Source organism: Dama dama, chromosome 9 (genome assembly GCF_033118175.1).
Source record: "Dama dama isolate Ldn47 chromosome 9, ASM3311817v1, whole genome shotgun sequence".
Taxonomy (NCBI): domain Eukaryota; kingdom Metazoa; phylum Chordata; class Mammalia; order Artiodactyla; family Cervidae; genus Dama; species Dama dama.
The window spans coordinates 20,592,349-20,612,457 of NC_083689.1; the positions used below are offsets into that span (position 1 = coordinate 20,592,349).

The 20,109-nt window shown below is 48.8% G+C and overlaps 2 protein-coding genes across 8 annotated transcripts in view; both read left to right on the forward strand.

Moving 5' to 3' along the window:
- Positions 1–12,298: 12,298 nt before the first annotated feature.
- ANGPTL4 (angiopoietin like 4) lies at positions 12,299–19,342 on the forward strand. The gene is made up of 7 exons (XM_061150512.1): positions 12,299–12,819; positions 13,456–13,566; positions 13,694–13,811; positions 16,706–16,819; positions 17,132–17,227; positions 17,319–17,600; positions 18,673–19,342. The coding sequence occupies exons 1-7, from the start codon at positions 12,481–12,483 to the stop codon at positions 18,852–18,854; spliced, it is 1,242 nt and encodes a 413-aa protein (XP_061006495.1). The 5' UTR covers positions 12,299–12,480; the 3' UTR covers positions 18,855–19,342.
- The window catches only part of HNRNPM (heterogeneous nuclear ribonucleoprotein M), an 89,107-nt gene continuing 83,254 nt past the window's right edge, over positions 14,257–20,109 (forward strand). For 4 of the 7 annotated variants that reach the window (XM_061150502.1, XM_061150504.1, XM_061150501.1 and 1 more), the window contains exon 1: positions 14,270–14,275. The gene's annotated coding sequence lies outside the window, so the exon portion shown is untranslated. Of the gene's footprint in view, positions 14,276–20,109 lie in introns of all 7 variants that reach the window. The other 3 variants (XM_061150508.1, XM_061150509.1, XM_061150507.1) reach the window with 2 other exon arrangements.

The following is a 20,109-nucleotide window of genomic DNA, read 5'->3' on the forward strand; positions in this document are numbered from 1 at the left end:
ACCTAAAAGTGGTGAAGATGGTAAATTTTGCATGATGTATCTTTTCCTGCTGGTCTTCCCAGTGATCACGAATGGTTATGAGAACTGGACCATAAAGAAGGCAGAACAACAAAGAATTAATGTCTTCAAACTGTGGTGCTGGAGAAGACTCCTGAAAGTCCCTTGGATATCAAGGAGATTGAACCAGTCAATCTTTAGGGAAATCAACCCTGAATATTCACTGGAAGGACTGATGCTGAAGCTGAAGCTCCAGTATTTTGGCCATCTGACTTGGACAGACAACTCATTGGAAAGGTCCCTGATGCTGGGAAAGATCAAGGGCAGAAGAAGAGGGCATCAGAGGATGAGATGGCTGGATGGCATCACTGATGCAATAAACATGAACTTGGGCAAACTCCGGGAGATGGTGAAGGACAGGGAGGCCTGGCATGCTGCAGTCCATGGGGTCCCAAAGAGTCGGACACGACTGAGCGACTGAACAGCAACATATTTTCCCAAAATGAAAAAAAAAAGATTGTATAATCTGAACACCAGTTATCAAGTCAGTTTTGTTTCATCTCCCCCCTGGGTTCCCACTTCCTCCCAGTTGGATTATTTTGAAGCAAATTCCAGCCATTTCATTATCGGTAGATATTTGAGTATGCATTCTAGGAGACACAAATCACTTTTTTTGGACATTTCTTTAAAAAAAATAATACCCATGTGTTGGGACTTCCCTGGTGGTCCAATGGCTAAGACTCTGGGCTCCCAATACTGGGTTTCATTCCTGGTCAGAGAGCTAGATCACACATGCCACAACTAAGACCCAGTGCATGCAAATACATTTTTTAATTTAATTAAATTTTAAAAACAAAAATATCCATATAACATTATCATACTTTTAAGTTTCAACATCATCCAATGTCCAGTAATTTAATGTCCATAAATTTTATAATTTGTTGTTATCCTTTATTTTATTATTTTAGAGATAGTTTGAATCAAGTTTCTCAAATATCCATACATTGCATTTGGTTGAAATGTTTTTAAATCTCTTTTGGGGACTTTCCTGGTGGTTCAGTGGTTAAGACTCTGTGCTCCTAGTGCAGGGGGTGAGGGTTTGATCTCTATTCAGGGAACTAGATCCCACATGCCACAGCTAAATCTGCTGTAAACCTCAACTAAGACTTGGTGCAGCCAAATAAATAAGTATTTTTAAAAGTTGCCATTAAATCTCTTTTAAACTAAAAATTCCTTGATGCACTCCTTTCCCAGCTTGGAGGTAATCCATTGTTCCCTGTCCACTTCTAACTGTTGCTTTTTGACCTGCATACAGATTTCTCAGGAGGCAGGTAAGGTGGTCTGGTATTCCCGTCTCTATAAGAATGTTCCAGTTTGTTGTAATTCACACAAGTCAATGGCTTTGAAGTGAAGTCACTCAGTCATGTCCGATTCTTTGCGACCTCATGGACTGTAACCTACCAGGCTCCTCACTCTGTGGGATTTTCCAGGCAAGAGTACTGGAGTGGGTTGCCATTTCCTTCTCCAGAGGATCTTCCCCACCCAGGGATCCAACCCAGGTCTCCTGCAGTGTAGGCAGACGCTTTACCGTCTGAGCCACCAGGGAAGTCTTTAGCGTAGTCAATAAAGCAGAAGTAGATGTTTTTCTGGAACTCTCTTGCTTTTTCTATGATCCAATGGATGTTGGCAATTTGATCTCTGTTTCATCTACCTTTTCTAAATCCAACTTGAACATCTAGAAGTTCTTGGTTCATGGACTGTTGAAGTGTACCTTGACTGAAACTAAAAATTCTCTCACCATCTTTTTGTTGCTGATGTTTTTAGTTTTTTGCTTAAAAAAAAAAAAAAGAAAGAAAGAAAGATTTGTCCACTAGTATCTCTCACAGTTTGGATTGGGCTGACCCCACCCCTGTGGTGTCCTTTAAGATGTTCCCCTGTATTCTGTATTTTGTAAAAAATGGCATCTGGATCTAGATCCAGACCAATGCTGTGTAATAAAAATATAATGTGAGCCACAAATACAAATCACAAGTTTAATTTAAATTTTTCTAGTAGCCACTCTAAAAAGTAAATTAAAGAAGACAAAATTTGTTTTAATCATTTGTAACTATTTATTTATTTTGTCTGTATTGGGTCTTCCTTACTTTTGCCTGGGCTTTCTGTAGTTTCCCTCTCCATCACAGAGCTCATTGCAGTGGCTAGTTTCCGAGCACAGGCTCTAGGCACTACGACTTCAGCCGCTGAAGCACATGGGCTCAGTAGTTGTGGCCAGCAGGCTTAGTGGCTCAGTGCCATGTGGGATCTTCCAGGACCAGGGATCGAACCCTTGTCCCCTGCACTGCAGGCAGATTCCCATCTGCTGCACCACCAGAGAAGTCCCAGTTTTAATCATTTTTAATAATTAATTGTATTGAAATATAATTGATTTATGATGTGTTAATTCCTACTCTACAGCAAGGTGATTCAGTTATGCATACATATATATTCTTTTTCATATTCTTTTCCATTGTGGTTTATCATAGGATATTGAATACAGTTCTTTGCGCTATACAGTAGCATGTTGCTTATCCAGCCTGTATATAAGAGTTTGTATCTGCTAATCCCAATCTCCCAATCCATCCCTCCCCCACCCCTCCCCTTGGCAACCCCAAGTCTGTTCTCTATGTCTGTGAATCTATTTCTGTTTCATAGATATGCTTGTGTCATATTTTAGATTCCACATATAAATGATATCATATGTTATTTGTCTTTCTCTTCATTTTCTCTCTTTAGTTTAATCATTAATTTCAATCTAACACACCCCATATTTGATGATTTCAATATGCAATACACATTAAAAACTTAGATATTTTACTTTTTTTTTTTTTTTACCAAGTCTTCCTAATGTGGTGTGTAGTTTATACTTAGAACACATCACATGACAACTCAGAATGGCCACCTTTCAAGTGCTTGACAGCCACAGGTGACTCATTGCTACTATTTTGGATTTTGGACATTCTGGAGATTTTTTTTTTAGATTCAAGTTTGATTCTTCGGCAAGGTTACTTCATCAGCGGTGATGGGCACTGTCAGGCGGAGATGCAGAACTGCCTCCTTTTGTAATCTGAGCACGAACAAATATCTTCATGAATAAATGAACGGGCCCACAGGCATCCTGCCTGAGGTTGTTAATCCATTTCTGCGTTTCTCACCAGCCTCTTTTCTCATAAACATGTTTAAAAGGAAACATTGGAACCAAATCACTTTGCTGTACACTGTATGTGTGAATGTAACATAACACTGTAAATTACCTGTACTTAAACTTAAAAAAAAAGAAAGAAACATTGGAATGTTACTGGATACACAGTTTGAATTTCTTACTTAACACACTCTGTATTTCTCAGAGGTCACTAAGCACTTCCTTGAAATAATCTGCAATTTGAAAGTGTGTTTGGCACGTCACACTGGATAGCCATACTCCCATGCTGGAACACTTAGGTCGTTTCCAGACTGTAAGCCAGTCACTTACAATAAATCATTGGTTAGGGAAGTGATGTAACTGATCCATTAAGATATTGTTGTGCAGTCACTAAGTCATGTCTGACTCTTTACGACCCCATGGACTGCAGTACGCCAGGCTCCTCTGCTCTTCACCATCTCCTAGAGTTTGCTCAAACTCATGTCCATTGAGTTGATGATGCCATCCAGCCATCTAACCCTCTGTCGTCCCCTTCTCCTCCTGCATTCAATCTTGCCCAGCATCAGGGTCTTTTCCAGTGAGTCAGCTCTTAGCTTCAGATGGCCAAAGTACTGGAGCTTCTGCCTCAGTCCTTCCAATGAATATTCAGGGTTGATTTCCTTTAGGATTGACCAGTTTGATCTCCTTGCTGTCCAAGGGACTCTCAAGAGTCTTCTCCAGCAACACAATTCGAAAGCATCAATTTTTCGGCGCTCAGCCTACTTTATGGTCCAGCTTTGTTGGCAAAGTGATGTCTCTGCTTTTGAATATGCTGTTAAGGTTTGTCATAGCTTTCCTTCCAAGGAGCAAGCATGTTTTAATTTCAGGACTGTAAGATGTTGTAATCTGCATCAAATAACTAAGCATGAAAATAAAACCATAAATGTTCTGCAAGGGAGTAGAAAGGGAAAATCTTACCATGCAATAAAGATTTACTGTGACTTAAAACCTAGAAGAACCTCTTTTTGGTCTTTATTATTTAAATTGAATTATACTTGATTTACAATATAGTGTTAGTTTCAGGTTACAGAAAGGTGACTCAGTGATATATATACGCACATACTATTGACAGTGATTGTGGATATGTATGAGGGAAACTGGATGGATAGGGGACAGGAGTACTAGGGAAATTGAAATTAAAATTTTTAATAAAATTTTTTTTCTCCAAGAGTAATGAAAGCACTATTCCATCAAAAACTTGTACCTGACATTGGATGCACATACTAAGTGAAGCAAATCCAAAATCAAGGCAAATACCATATGATATCATGTATATGTGGAATCTAAAATTAGATCCAAATGAACTTATCTACCAAACTGAAACAGACTCACAGACATAGGGAACAGACTTGAGGTTGCCAAGGGGGCAGAAAGGATTGGAAGTTTGGGATTAGCAGATGCAAACTATGATATATAGGATGGCTAAAGAACAAGGTCCTATTGCATAGCACAGGGGACTATATTCAGTGTTCTATGATAAACCATAATGGAAAAGACTATAAAGAAGAATGCATATATATATATATATCTGAATCACTTTGCTGCTCAGCAGAAATTAACACATTGTAAATAAAATATACTTCAATTAAAAAAAAACTTCTTGAAAGTTGTATGTGAATTGTCCATAAGGGCTGTATTTTTTAAAAAATTTTTGTTGTTGTGGACAATTTTTAAAGTCTCTACTGGATTTGTTACAATATTTTACAATACAAGTTGTTACAATTTCTATTTTATGTTTTGGTTTTTGGCCATGAAGCATGTGGGATCTTAGCTCCCCAACCAGGGATTGAACTCACACCGTCTGCATTGGAAGGTGAAGCCACTGAACCACTGAACCACCAGGGGAGTCCCAGAAGCCTTTATTTTTAATAAGCCAAGACCGGAAACAACTCAAATGTCCTTCAACAGAAGAATGGATTTCATTTGTTGGTTTTTCCATATTGACATTAAAAATAAATAAACTACTGATACACACTGCAACAGGGATGACTTTCAAAATAATCGTGCTAGGTGAAGAAAAAAAGTGGACAAAAAAAAAAAAGAGTTCATTCTATGTGATTCCGTTTATATAAAATTCTAGGAAATGCAAACTTATCTGCAGTGATGGAAAGCAAGATGTGGTTATCTGGGGAAGATGGGAGGAGCCAGTGGGAGCTTCCTAAGAGGGATAAGGAAGCTTTGGGGTGTGATAGAGATTTCTATTACCTTCATCATGCGGATAGAGTCACAGGTGTTTACAGAGGTCAAAGTCGATTAGTATGTACAGATTGCTGTGCTATTGCTAAGTCATATCTGACTCTTTGCGACTCCATGGACTGTAGCCCGCTGTCCATGGAATTCTCCAGGCAAGAATACTGGAGTGAGTGGCCATGCCCTCCTCCAGGGGATCTTCCCCACCCAGGGATCGAACCCGTGTCTGCCTGTGTCTCTTGCACTGCAGGCAGATTCTTTTACCCACTGAGCCACCTGGGAAGCCCTGTCATGACCTAACCACCTCCCAAAGGCCCCACCTCCAATTACCATTAGATTGGGGTTTTAGGGCTTCAATATATGAATTAAATTTTTTTAATATTTATATTTTATTGAAGTATAGTTGACTTACAATGTTTCAGGTACACAGCAAGGTGATTCAGTTATACATATACACATATTATTTTTGAAATTATCTTTCATTATAGTTTGTTAGAAGATAACTATTGACTATACTTCCCTGTGCTATACAGTAAACCTTTGTTGCTCATTGCATTCAACATATGAATTTTAAGAGAATCCAAACATTCAGTCCAAAACAATTTTGAAGTTTTGAAAAGGAATATGTTTAGACCCACAAAGAATTTCAAAAATGATTATGAATAAACCTGAATAAACACTTCTGAACAAAGTTTCTGGTGAACACATGATTAGGGAAAGGGAGATTTTCCAGCTATGGGTTTTTATTTTTTATTTTTAAAAATATTTATTTGGCTGCACTGGGTCTCAGTTGCGGCACGTGACACTCAGAATCTTTTTATTATGGTTGTGGCAGGTGGGGTCTTTTAGCTGAGGCATGATGCGGGGCTCTTAGCTTCAGCATGTGGGGTCTAATTCTCTGACCGGGGCTGGAACCCCGGCCCCCTGTATTGGGAGCACCGAGTCTTAGCCACTGGGCCACCAGAGAAGTCCTTCTGGCTATGGTTTTTAGACTTTGGGGCCTTGGCACGATGCTGACGCCTCACCCATTCAAAACTGTAACTTACAAAGTGAAAGTGAAAGTCATGTCCGACTCTTTGCGACCCCATGGACTATACAGTCCATGGAATTCTCCAGGCCAGAATACTGGAGTGAGTAGCCTTTCCCTTCTCCAGGGGATTTCCCAACCCAGGGATCCCGTACTGCAGGTGGATTCTTGACCAGTTGAGCCACCAGGGAACCCCAAGAATACTGAAGGGGGTAGCCTATCCCTTCTCCCGTGGATCTTCCCGACCCAGGAATCGAACCAGGGCCTCCAGCATTGGAGGCGGGTTCTTTACCAGCTGAGCTACCAGGGAAACCCCTTAACTTACAAAAACAGGCAAGATTTTTTTTTTTAATAAAGATTCATTAGTTAGGAACTTGAGAGAACAAGTTTCAAACCTTGGCCTTTCCAAGCTGACTGTCTTCAGTCAAGTATGTGAACATTTCAGAACCTCACAACTTTCCGGTCAGTCCAAAAGGGAAAGGAACACTTTCATTTTCAGGGCTGAGTTGAGAGTGACAAAAGACTGGACTATGCATGTGCCTAATGGGATCAAGATGAATGCTAAGTTAATGTACCCTGTTGCACTTATTATTCTTTCCTGAGGGAGTTCAGGGCTGTTTGCCCTGGGGTCCAAAGGTTGCAGGTTTACACGCACGCAAGCACCCCGGCTAGCAGGACTGGGTGGGAGGCAAGAGGAGGTGGGAAGAATGACTTGGGCAGAGTCCACCCCACTTCTTTCTGGAGGCTCAGCCCAGAATCTGAGTCATCCTTTCTGGTCTGAGCCTCCTGCCCTAAAGCTGACCTTCCTGTTGACCTGGATGTGACTAGAGTCTCACAGGAAAAGTGGTGAGGGGGCCATTCCTGGACAGAGACTCTGCAGCTTCTCTTAGGATGTCTACACACAAAGCCCCAGTGCCCCTCTGGCCTGGTCCGGGAAAAAACAGACACATATCCCAGGCTACAGTGCGTTATTCACTGTCTTCCCCAATCTGGGTCACTCACTCCAGACACTTTTCGTCTGGATAATCTTATGACTCTTCAGTCTCAGGCGCACCCCCCACCCCCCACCAAAAGCCTTTCCTGCTGGGGGTGGCCTCTTCTCTGCCATCTTCTGTGCTTCCCATTACAGCACCAATCACCCAACACTAAATTCAAGTGGTTAGGGGCTGCTTGGCAGGCCAGTGGTTAAGACTCCGAGCTTCCATTCAGGTGGCCTGGGTTTGATCCCTGGTCAGGAAACTAAGATCTCACATGCTGCATGACAAAAAAAAAAAAAAAAAAAGTTAAGTGGTTAAACATAGAGCAAAGATAACAGACTTGTGGTTGTCAAGGGGGAGTGGTGTGGGAGAGGGGTGAATTGGGCAGATGCAAACCGGTATATATAGGATGGATAAACAAGATCCTACTTTGGGGTCCCTTGGTGGCTCAGATGATAAAGAATCCACCTGCAGTGCAAGAGACCTGGGTTCAATCCCTGGGTTGCAAAGATCCTTTGGAGAAGGAAATGGCTACTTACTCCAGTACTCTTGGGGCTTCCTTGATGGCTCAGATGGTAAAGATTTCATCTTCAATGCAGGAGACTCGGGTTCAATCCCTGGAGATCCCCTGGAGAAGGGAATGGCTACCCACTCCAGTATTCTTGCCTGCAGAATCCCATGGACAGAGGAGCCTAGTGGGCTACAGTCCATGGGGTCGCACAAAATCAGACACGACAGAGGTGACTAATACTTAAGGAAACAACAAGGAAATTCACCATGTGATACTGGATGGAACTCCAGAGAGAAAGCATTTCTGTAAAGGACATGATGGGCACAGTTGATGAAACTGGAATCTGGACCATAGATTAGATAACAGCATTAGGTCAGGGTCAAACTTCCTCCAGTTGCTATCTGTGCTGCAGTTACATAAGCAAATGTCCTTGTTCTTAGTAAAAGCACTAATCGAGCCTGCAACAGAATCAAGTCTGCAACATATCCTGAAGTGGTTCTGAAAAAAAAAATTGCATGATTATCTTTTTTTTCCTCTGTGTGTATTTTATACACTGTGTGGATCACAACAAACTGAAAAATTCTTCAAGAGATGGGAATACCAGACCACCTTACCTGCCTCCTGAGAAATCTGTATGCAGGTCAAGAAGCAACTGTTAGAACTGGACATGGAACAACAGACTGGTTCCAAATTGGGAAAGGAGTATGTCAAGGATGTATATTGTCACCCTGCTTATTTGACTTATATGCAGAGACATCATGCGAAATGCTGGGAGTGATGAAGCACAAGCTGGAATCAAGATTGCCAGGAGAAATATCAGTAAGTTCAGATATGCAGATGACACCACCTTTCTGGCAGAAAGCAAAGAAGAACTAGAGAGCCTCTCCATAAAAGTGAAAGAGGAGAGTGAAAAAGCTGGTTTAAAACTCAACATACAAAAAACAATGATCATGGCATCTGGTCACATCACTTCATGGCAAATAGATGGGGAAACAATGGAAACAGTGACTGACTTTATTTTTCTGGGCTCCAAAATCACTGCAGATGGTGACTACAGGAATGAAATTAAAAGATGCTTCCTCCTTGGAAAAAAAGCTATGACCAACCTAGACAGCATATTAAAAAGCAGAGACATTACTTTGCTGACAAAGGATTGTTTAGTCAAAGCTATGGTTTTTCCAGCAGTCATGTATGGATGTAAGAGTTGGACCATAAAGAAAGCTGAGCACTGAAGAATTGCTGCTTTTGAACTGTGGTGTTGGAAAAGACTCTTGAGAGTCTCTTGGACTGCAAGGAGGTCAAACCAGCCAATCCAAAAGGAAATCAGTCCTGAATAGTTATTGGAAGGACTGATGCTGAAGCTGAAACTCCAATACTTTGGCCACCTGATGCAAAGAACTGACTCATTTGAAAAGACCCTGATGCTGGGAAAGATTAAAGGCAGAAAGGGACGACAGAGGGTGAGATGGTTGGATGGCATCACCGACTCGATGGACATGAGTTTGAGCAAACTCTGGGAGATGGTGAAGGACAGGGAAGCCTGGCATGCTGCAGTCCCTGGGGTCGCAAAGAGTTGGACACAACTGAGCGACTGAACTGAACTGATTTGCTGCTGCTGCTAGTTGCTTCAGTTTATTTATTTCTTTATTTTTGGCTGTGCTGGTTCTTTGTTGCTCCATGTGGGTTTTTTCTAGCTATGGCGAGTGAGAGCTTCTCATCATCTCCAGGGTGCACAGGCTTAGTGGTTGTGGCACAAGGGTCAGTTGCCCCACGGTATGTGGGATCTTCCCAGACCAGGGATCAGACCACTGTCTCTTGCATTGCAAGGCGGAATCTTAACCACTGGGCCACCAAGGAAGCCTCGAAATTACGTTTTTAAAAAGATCCTCATAGTGTATGCTCAGTGGTGTCCGACTCTTTGTGATCCCATGGACTAGAACCCGCCAGGCTCCTCTGTCTGTGGGATTCTCCAGGCAAGAATACTGGAGTAGATAGCCATTCCCTTCTCTAGAGGATCTTTCCGACCCAGGGATAGAACCTGGTCTCTTGCATTGCAGGTAGATTCTTTACTATTTGAATGAGGGAAGCCCCAGCCAGAACAAAACAGGTGCCAAAGAAACAGTTCATCATGGTGATAAATTGTTGCTGGAACAAAGGCATATTCCACAGAGCAGTTTTTAGGATACAGTCCAGAGTCAGTTCTAGGCCCCTGGAGAAACTCTTTTGTAGCTTGTTCACTACAGGTGTCTCTAAGAGCCTTGGGTGTATTCTGTGCCCTCTGAAACATAGCACAGAGATGGAAGCCCCTGAGAAGTGGATCAGGAAACGGCCATCAGGTTGAGAAAGTAACTGATCATATTTCTCAGTGCAAGAAGCCAGGGAGGTGGGCTTCCCTTGTGGCGCAGTGGTAAGGAATCCACCTGAGGTAAGGGTTCCATCCCTGGTCCGGGAAGATCCCACATGCCAAGGAGCAACTAAGCCCATGGGCCACAACTACTGCAACCCATGCTCCCCAAAAAGAGAAACCACTGCAGTGAGAAGCCTGTGCACCGCAACTGGAAAAGGCCAACGAAGACCCAGCACAGCCAAAAATTAAGTAAATAAATATATCTTTGACAAAAGAAGAAGAAGCCAGAGAGAAGAGCCCATTCTGGGAGACCAGTGACCCTCACTCAGAAAGAGGCCGAGACTTGGCAGCTGAACCAGCTGGCTGCCTGGGCAGAGATGGTGGCTGTCTAGATCTACTCCTTGCCAAGGTTTTGCTCCCCGCCCTTCCCATCTGCCTGTAACAGCTGCCGGGATCTGCCATCCTGAAGTCTGGCTCAGCCAAGTGTATGAGTGGTGTCCTGCATGTCAGCCCCGGGGCGGGGAGTTTCGGATTCCAGAGGCCCAGCTGGCTCCGAGCCCCGCTGAGTCAACTCTGTTCTTCTTGCGTGTGCTCTGTCTGTGCCAATGTCCCTGGGTTTTTCCTGGCAGGTAGGTTTTCTATGCCAGCCTCAATTTTTGTACAGGGTATAGGGAAGTTGGTGGGGCTGGAGGAGGAGGGCTTCAGTAAAAGTTTGTTAAATAAGTGTTAAGCCTGGAGAAGGAAATGGTAACCCACTCCAGTATGTTTGCCGAGAAATCCCATGGACAGAGGAGCCTGGAGTGCTACAGTCCATAGGGTCGCAGAGTCAGACATAACTGAAGCAACTTAGCTTGCACGCAAGATGAGATTATAGAGGACTTCCCTGCGGTCCATGGTGTCCCAAAGAGACGGACAAGACTGAGCAACTTAACAGTAGCAGACCAAATCGAACGTGGCCCAAATCATGGCCTCAATTCAACTCTTCCTCTGTCCCAGCTCTGCCCCTACCCCAGGCTCAGATGTTAGGGTTCTTCCACCAGCCTGGGGGCTCCATGTAGGAGAGCAGAGGGCCCTTTCTTTGAATTAGTGAATGCGGGAGGAGAGGGAGACTGAAGATGGAAGAACATTCTTCCAGGCAGTCCCTCTTCCCTCCTGAGTTTCCTGCTTCGGTGCAGGCAAACACTCAAGACTCTGAAGACCCTGAGGGTGAGTGGGCAGTGGGGAGACAGGCCCCAGCTGGAGACTGAACAAGACAGATCTGGGCCCTGCCACCAGGGCACTAAGTTGTGAGGAGTGGGATGAGGGATGTTTAAGAATCAGGCAAACGGACTTCCTTGGTGGTCCAGTGGCTGGGACTCCAGCTCGCAATGCAGGGGACCCAGGTTTGATCCCTGGTCCGGGAACTAAAGACCCTGCCTGCCTCAACTAAGACCCAGCACACCCAGACACAAAAAAGAAAAAGAAAGGAATCCCACAAACACATCTGGGATGACGAAGTCTTGAGCAGGAAGGACAGCGGGAGCCTGGGAGGTGCCTCCCCAGGGGGTCCAGCCTGGTATTGATATGCTCTCCCGGAGGAGGGGATGTTTGCTTGCCTCCGGGCTTCCTGCCTGGTCCTGCTGGACTCAACATACCAGAACCCTCTTCTCTAGCTCATGACTTGGAGAGTGGGCGTCAGGAATGCTGACGGGCATGCCGTTCCTGCCGGCGCCCTTTCCCCACTGAACGTGGCTGGGGTGGAGTTGGGGGGCCTCGGAATTCCGGTGCCTGGAAGGGGACCGCGGGGAGAGGAAGTCACGTCTCCCATGGTCAGCAGAGAAGGCACGACGGAAAACGCACTTCAGGGCCTGGTGAGAGAAGCCTGACTTTCGCACCTCCCACGGCGCCCCAGACCCCGCATAACTACCCTGCTTCCAGCGTACTGAACCCCAACCCCGGCCCCCACGCCCCACCCCCGGAACTTCACGCGCCCCGCCTTCCAGGCTCCGCCTTCCTCGCGCAGCGCTTATAACGAGGGCGTCGCGCGCGGAGACACCAAGCCGAGGGCCAGTGGCTGTGATTCGAGTCTTTCGTCTGGCTTCTGCACCGAAGCGAGCCCTCCGCCAGGGCCCTCGGGTCTCCAGCCCTCGCATCTCGACCCCAGAGTCTCTCTGGCGCCCCCTCACTCCTGCCTCCCGGAATCTCCGCGTTGCGAAGCCTGGACCACCAGGAAAGATGCGCTGTGCGCCGACAGCCGGAGCAGCCCTGATGCTGTGCGCCGCCACCGCCGGGCTGCTGAGCGCGCAGGGCCGCCCGGAGCCTCCCGAGACGCCGCGCTTTGCCTCCTGGGACGAGGTGAACGTGCTGGCGCACGGGCTCCTGCAGCTCGGCCACGGGCTGCGCGAACACGTGGAGCGCACCCGTGGGCAGCTGGGCGAGCTGGAACGGCGTCTGGGCGCGTGCGGGGCCGCCTGCAAGGATCCTGAGGGGTCCGCCGCGCCTCCGCGCGCCCAGACCAATCTGGTCACTCCCGGCGGCGGCGATGCCTCCCCGGAAACCCTCAGCAGCTTGCAGGTACATACTCTACTGCCCTGGAAGGGAGTGAACAGGAAAGGGCGCATCCCGAATACACTGGTCTCTCCGTTTTGCCTGCGTGCTCAGTCGTTCCGTGATATCCGGCTCTTTTGCGACCCCGTGGACTGTAACGAGCTTCCCTGGTGGTTCAGACGGTAAAGAATCTGCCTCAATGCAGGAGACCCTGGGTTCGATCCCTGGGTTGGAAGATACCTTGGAGGAGGGCATGACAACCCGCTCCATTATTCTTGCCTGGAGAATCCCCATGGTCAGAGACGCCTGGCAGGCTACAGTCCAAGGGGTCGCGAAGAGTCTGTCACGAGTGAGCGACTATGCACAGCACAGGACTGTAGCCCTCCAGGCTCCTCTGTCCATAGGATTCTCCAAGCAAGAACACTGGAGTGGGTTGCCATTTCCTCCTCCAAGATATCTTCCCAATCTCCAGGGATTGAACCCGCATCTCCTGCATCTCCTGCACGAACAGGCGAATTCTTTACCACTGAGCCACCAGGAAAGCCTGGGCTCTTCTGCCCCGGCCTCAAAGGATGGAGAGTTGGAAACAGGACCAGCAGATGAATGGAGAAAGTGGTGGCAGAAGACCGGATCCTCACCAGACTTTTTTTACACTCTCCCCAGACTCAGCTGGAGGCTCAGAACAGCAGGATCCAGCAACTCTTCCAGAAGGTGGCCCAGCAGCAGCGGCACTTGGAGAAGCAGCACCTGCGAATCCAGAATCTACAGAGCCAGGTGCCAGTGCTCGCTCCAGATGGGGAGGGAGGTTCAAGGTGGACCCTGTGGGTCTGGCTGTGGAGCCAGGCAGGTTGAGCAGCCTGAGCCAGCCAGACCTGACATTCTCCTCCTGGTCCTGTCCCAGATGGATCACCTGGCCCCCAGGCACCTGGGCCACAAGATGGCCAAGACCACCAGGAGGAAGAGGCTGCCCAAGATGGCCCAGCTTGCCGGCCCAGCTCACAATATCAGCCGCCTGCACAGTGAGTGTCCAACCCTTTGCTGGTCTCTAGCACACTCCCCCCCACCCCACCCCCACTTACCATTCTTTCCCCTCTCCTTGTCAGGTCCACCTTACTGAGAAAGAGAGGCCCTGGCTGTGTGTCCTCGTGGGAGGACAGGTCTCTGGTGAAGGGGTGACCAGGACATCCCCCTCTCCAGCCCTTCCCCTTCCTCTCTGGGCTCCCCACCCCAACCCTTCTTTCCAGAAAGTCAGTGGGATTTTCCCAAAGCCTCAAGAACCACGAACTGGGGCAGGGGTTGGGAACGCGGGTCCATGAGGGGGTTGAGCTGCAAGGGTGTGGGGAAAGGGGTGGTATGGTTCAGGGACACCTTCCTGGGGGTTGGACCCTTCCAGGAGGGCAGGATGGTGGACAAAAGGGTGCCAGTTTGGGAGACTGGACCCCCCTTGGGTTAAAAGAGATCGGCTGCCTGGGAGGGGATGTGCTGATCTTTGGGGCCGCCAGGTGTTTATTGTTGGGTTTTTTTTCCGAGTCACTTGGCATGTGGGATCCTAGTTCCCTGAACAGGGTTTGAACTCATGCCCCATGCATTGGAAGCACAGAGTCTTCACCACGGGACAGCCAGGGAAGTCTGGCCCCTCATTTTAGAGTGTGGATCTGGGAAGGGAGACTAAGGCAGGGAACCCCCATCTCCCCGGCCAGTCACACCACTCACTTTTGCATCTCTTAACAAGTCTGGGGCCCATGATCCACATGCTTTGCCTGGCTCTCACCCTTCTGTTGACCTGGAAGTTGCTGATCGCCCCTTCTCACCCTGCCCCGACTCCTACAAGTTCTAGATCCTTTATTGTGTGTGCCCCAGAGCACCCCAGATCTCCAAACCAGCATGTCTGTAGGTGTCTGACCCTGGCTCCCAGCTCCCAAGTGTCTCTGTCCCACCCTAAGTTCACAGCTCCAGACCTGGATGGCTTCGGCGTGGCCCTCCTACCCCATCCCCCGCACTGGCATCTGCGGCAGTCTGCAGCCAACTGGGTGAAAGTTCGAATCCCCCACTTCACACCCGCCCTCAGGCTGGTTGCTGGCTTCCAGCCCTCTGGTCTTGAGGACTCTCCCACCTCTCGGTCCCACCACCTCCCCCACTGGGAAGGGGAAGGGTCCGCTACACCCTCCCAAATGGTAGCCCTTCCATGAGGGGCTTCTGGGAGGGGCCGGCAGGCAAAGGTCCCACCTCAGGAATGTGATGGGGGAGGGGGGTCATGTGTAGGTTGGGGGACTCCAGGCTCAGCCCTGCCAAGCCGGAGAAAGGTCAGAGCTGGGGAGACAAACAGCTGGTGCTAATGGAAGCCACATTGGTGGTTTGGCCGGCTGCCTGTTGTGATTGGAAGAGAGGAAAGTAGGCGAAAGGGGAGCTGCCTGAGGGGCCGGAAAATGTCACCAGTCACTCTGGGCCCGCCCCAACCCCCACAGTCCCAACATGTTCACCCCACAACCTGAGCCTTCCCTTCCCCCTTCAACCTTTCCTCTACTTTTCCTGCTGGGGTGGGGGCCAGGGACTTCCCCAGTCTGCAGACATGCCCGAGCCATCCCTCAGTCCCTCCCTCCTTCACTCTTCAATCCTTCCTTCTCCCTCTCAGATGCCTGGGACCTGGGGTGGGGCCTCTGTGGTGCCCCCCAAACCCTATCCAGGCCTGATGCTCACCCACGGCTGGAGGAAGCAGAGCCCCTTCCTGTTTCTCTGTTCTGGCCCCACCCCCCACTCTGGTCCCCCTCCTTCAATCATTCCTTCACGGCATCTTTATTAAACATCTGCTGTGGGCTGGCATCAGCCGGTGCCAGATGGTGGGCAGGGAGCCATTCCTCGTCCCTGACTTCAGGGACCTCATACAGTATGGGAAGTTGGGGAGAGATGACAGATGGCCCCAGTGTTGGGGAACAGGAAGTCCTCAGGGGCCCTTAGCCTGGTCTCCGGCTGTTGATGGCCAAAATCTTGGCCTTCTCTGCCCACTGAAGCCGAAGAAAAAAATACAGAGACAGAGTTTGGAGGAAATAGAAAGGTGGCTTTAATTCTCAGCCAAAGAAGAGGGAAACACAGTAAGCTCATGCCTTAAGAACTGTGCCCCCCTCCACCCCCATGAGGAGTCTCGGGCCTTATATAAGGCAAAGGCTCATAGTCAGGAGTCGGTGCCGAGGAACAAAGGTGATAGGATCTTGATTTCTTCCTCTTGCATTGTTTCTAAGACAGTCATAGACTGGTGTTAGTAACTCAGTAATTGAGTCTGTCCGTTCGGTGGCTCTGTGGTCTTCTTTCCAATGTGTAACTACAAGGGGAAGGGTGTTGTAAGGGTAAACCCCAGGAAGGCAGAAGAGCAAGCTTTGTTACAGACATGCAGAGTTAGGAGCAGTTAAAGTGAGAAAAAGGAAACAACTAGGAATGTTCAGGCCTGATGACTGTTCTCTTTATCTTCTTTGTTCTCAGGAAAGGGAAAGAAAAAAACTCATTCAGCTTTTTTCCCTTTTTATTGCAACGGGATGTGGGGGGAGAGGGGAGGGATGGGTGTCAGAGATGTCATCCCTTCCAGAAGCTGGGACCTTTAATATGAGGCAGAGAACTGCCTGAGGGAAGAGGCCCCAGGCAGAACACTAGCGTGTTCAAAGGCCCTGTGGTCAGAGCGTGTGTGCTACCAGGAAGGCTGTGCCAGAGGATGGGCATTCAGGGTGGGAGGAGGGGGGAGTGGGTCTGGCTGGTCCTGGGGAGTCATGGACAACTTTAGGCAAGTGGAAGGGGGCACGATGAGCTGAGGAGTGCCCCTCCTGCCCCTGTCACCAGCTGCCTAGCCCCCAGACACGCCTGTTTCCTGAGACGCCCCTAGGATGGCTCTCCGTTTCAATCCCCCCTATCTTTGTCTGTCCTTCAGGACTGCCCAGGGACTGCCAGGAGCTGTTTGAAGATGGAGAGAGGGAAAGTGGATTGTTCCAGATCCAGCCCCAGGGATCCCCGCCTTTCCTGGTTAACTGCAAGATGACCTCAGGTAGGGCTGGGCTGGCTCCCAGGTACCCCGCATATCACGGGCCTGGTTGTCTTTCCGTCAAGTGCAGCCACTTCTTATTCCCCACTTCCTCCTTCTCTGCTGGGTCCTGGGACAAAGATCTAGGCAGAACCCCTAGCTTACTGGCCAGCTTACTTTCTTTCTTTGCCGGTCTTCCTCCCATCCTGCTGGGGTGGGTGAGAGGAACCACTCTCCCTGGGTTTAGAGGTGCCTTGGGGTTTAGGGAGCCAAATAGGGGAGGCAGGATCCCTCGTAGGAAGAATCCTCCTGATGACCTCGCACTTTTCTGGGCAGACGGAGGCTGGACTGTAATTCAGAGGCGTCAGGATGGTTCCGTGGACTTTAACCAGCCCTGGGAAGCCTACAAAGATGGCTTTGGAGACCCCCACGGTAGGTGTTTCCTGCAGGCTGGAGGCACAGTGGGGAGGAGGGGGCTACAGATCTGGGGGTCCTCTTCATGGATTGGCCTCTCCCTTGGCAGGTGAGTTCTGGCTGGGCCTGGAGAAGGTACATCGCATCCTCGGGGACCGTGGCAGCCGCCTGGCTGTGCAGCTGCAGGACTGGGAGGGCAACGCCGAGTCCTTGCAGTTCCCCGTCCACCTTGGGGGTGAAGACACCGCCTACAGCCTGAAGCTCACGCCACCAGTGGCCAGCAAACTGGGCGCCACCACCTTCTCGCCCAGTGGCCTCTCCCTGCCCTTCTCCACTTGGGACCAGGACCATGACCTCCGCAGAGACAAAAACTGCGCCAGGAGCCTCTCTGGTAAGCAAGCCCTGTCCCTCCCCATCTTGCCCTTCACCACACAGCTTTTCTGCATCCCTGCCCCGCCTTCAACCCCATCTATCTCCACGCCACTGTTTTTTTGGCTGCGCTGGGTCTTAGTTGAGGCATGTGGGATCCAGTTCCCTGACCAGAAATCAAACCCGTGCCCCCTGCATTGGGAGCGTAGAGTCTTAACCACTGGACCACCAGGGAAGTCCTTATTTCCATGCCCCCCTTCTCCTTACTTGCTGTGGACTCTTAGGCAACTGACAGTGCCCCCCACCTACATTTTCCCCATCTTTAAAATGGGTATAGAGACTTCCCTGGTGGTCCAGTGGTTGGGGAATCTGAGCTTCCACTGTAGGGTACATGGGTTCAATCCTTGGTCAAGGAACTAGGATCCTTCATGGTGAGGCCAGAAAAAAAGAAGGGGTATAACCATCCTGCCCACACCACAGGACTGCTACAGGATTAACACAGTGAGATGACTTTGCCACAGGCTAGCCACCAAGACAAATTGAAAGCAGAGCCCACGCCCTGTGAAGTGAAATAGATGAAACTGCCTTGTGGTGGGTTGAAGAAGGATGGTTGGTTGTTGTTTAGTCACCGAGTCATGTCCGACTCTTTGTGACCCGGAGGACTGTAGCCCGCCAGGCTCCTCTGTCCATGGGATTTCCCAGGCAGGGACACTGGAGTGGGTTGCCATTTCCTTCTTGGGAAGAAGGATGGAAGAGTGATTAATTTCACATGGTTCAATGTGATACAAACTAGTGAAACACAGGACAGTCATAGAAAGGCTTTAATAAATGTTCACCATGTGGCAAGTGTGGAGAAGTAACTCACCAGGGTCAGGGATGTAAAAGCCGCATTTACCAGAATGGGGTGGGGAGGTGCCCTAAGCCCCCGAGGTGCCTTTGTCACAAGCTGGGGTTCCTCAGAACGCAGTCTGACAACCACTGCCAAAGTTCTCTCATCTAAAGCGGGTGATGGCCAACACGCAGCCCCCTTCCCGCCTTGGCCCCACTGGAGACCCACGGGCTTGACTGTGTCCCCTTTTCTCTGACCCCGGCAGGTGGCTGGTGGTTCGGCACCTGCAGTCACTCCAACCTGAACGGCCAGTATTTCCACTCCATCCCGCGGCAGCGGCAGCAGCGTAAGAAGGGCATTTTCTGGAAGACCTGGCGGGGCCGCTACTACCCACTGCAGGCCACCACCATCCTGGTACAGCCCACAGCGGCCCAAGTGGCCTCCTAGCCTCCTCTCTCGGGCCTGGTCTCAGGTCCCCGGAGGACAGTGACTCTGGTCCACATGTGGCCACTCCCTGCCTGGGCAGGGGCTCTGGGCAAGGGCTGTCTGGAGCCTCGAGGACAGAGAAGATGCCCATGACTGAAGAGATCCCCTTGATGAGTAGGGGAGGCTGCAGGAAATGCCCTCTGAGGAGAACAGGGCTGTAGGGCTGCCGGGCACAGACCCCGAAAGCGTGGGACAGAGGGGCATTTAAGCCCGCTCTTTACCCGCCCAAGGAGCGGGGGATGCAGAGGGGACCACTCGGGGGTGGGGCAGCCAGGCCAGCCCTCGATGGCGGGCGGATTCAGTCACATTGACTGGCTGGAGGACCAGGGCTTCCCGTAGGCCTGGGCGCCCTCACCATCTTGTGGTGCCTGGGTGCTGTGAGTCAGCTGGCGCCAACGGCGTCCGGGTGGAGCCCACAGACTTCTCGGAATAAAAGCAACTTCAAGACATTTCGTTCTTTTATGTCCTTTGGTTTGTTTTTCAAAGTGGACAGTTTTCAGAGTCCACATAAACAGGCTCACAGGGTGGAGGGTGAACACTCCAGGGCTCTTGAGGACAATGCTAGTTATCCCCACCATCTCCAACATCTGCTTTCAACTTCCTTCACTTATGGTTTCATGATGGACATCTCATGTTCATTTGCAGAGGTACAAGGCAAAACCCTCATTTGGTCCTTCTGGAAGCAGGTAATAGAGAAAGTTAGATGCTCTTCCTGACCATACTTAGGCACATGAATCTTGATAACCTTTTAATGTCTGGCCACATAAGAGAAATAGGGATGTGAGCTGCATATTTAATGTTATTATTATTATTATTTTTAGTGGTCACATTTTTAAAAAAGCAAAACAAAGAAAGGAAATAAAAACAGCTAAAGTTTAAAAAGAAACAAAAGTAGGGACTCCCCTGGTGGTCCAGTGGTTAAGACTCTGAGCTTCCACCACAGGGGGTACAGGTTTGATCCATGGTCTGGAAATAAGAGACTACATGCCTTGTGGCATGGGCAAAAAATATATATATACATATGTAAGAAAGAAAGTAAAAAAATTTATTTAGGAATGTACTTGATTGAACCCGATATATCCAAAATACTGCAGTTTAAACATGTGGTCAATATAAAAGTTACTGAGATACTTGGCATGGCTTCTTGTACTGAGTCTTCTGAATCCAGTATAGATTTCACATTTTTTTTTTTTAGATTTCACATTTATGGCACATT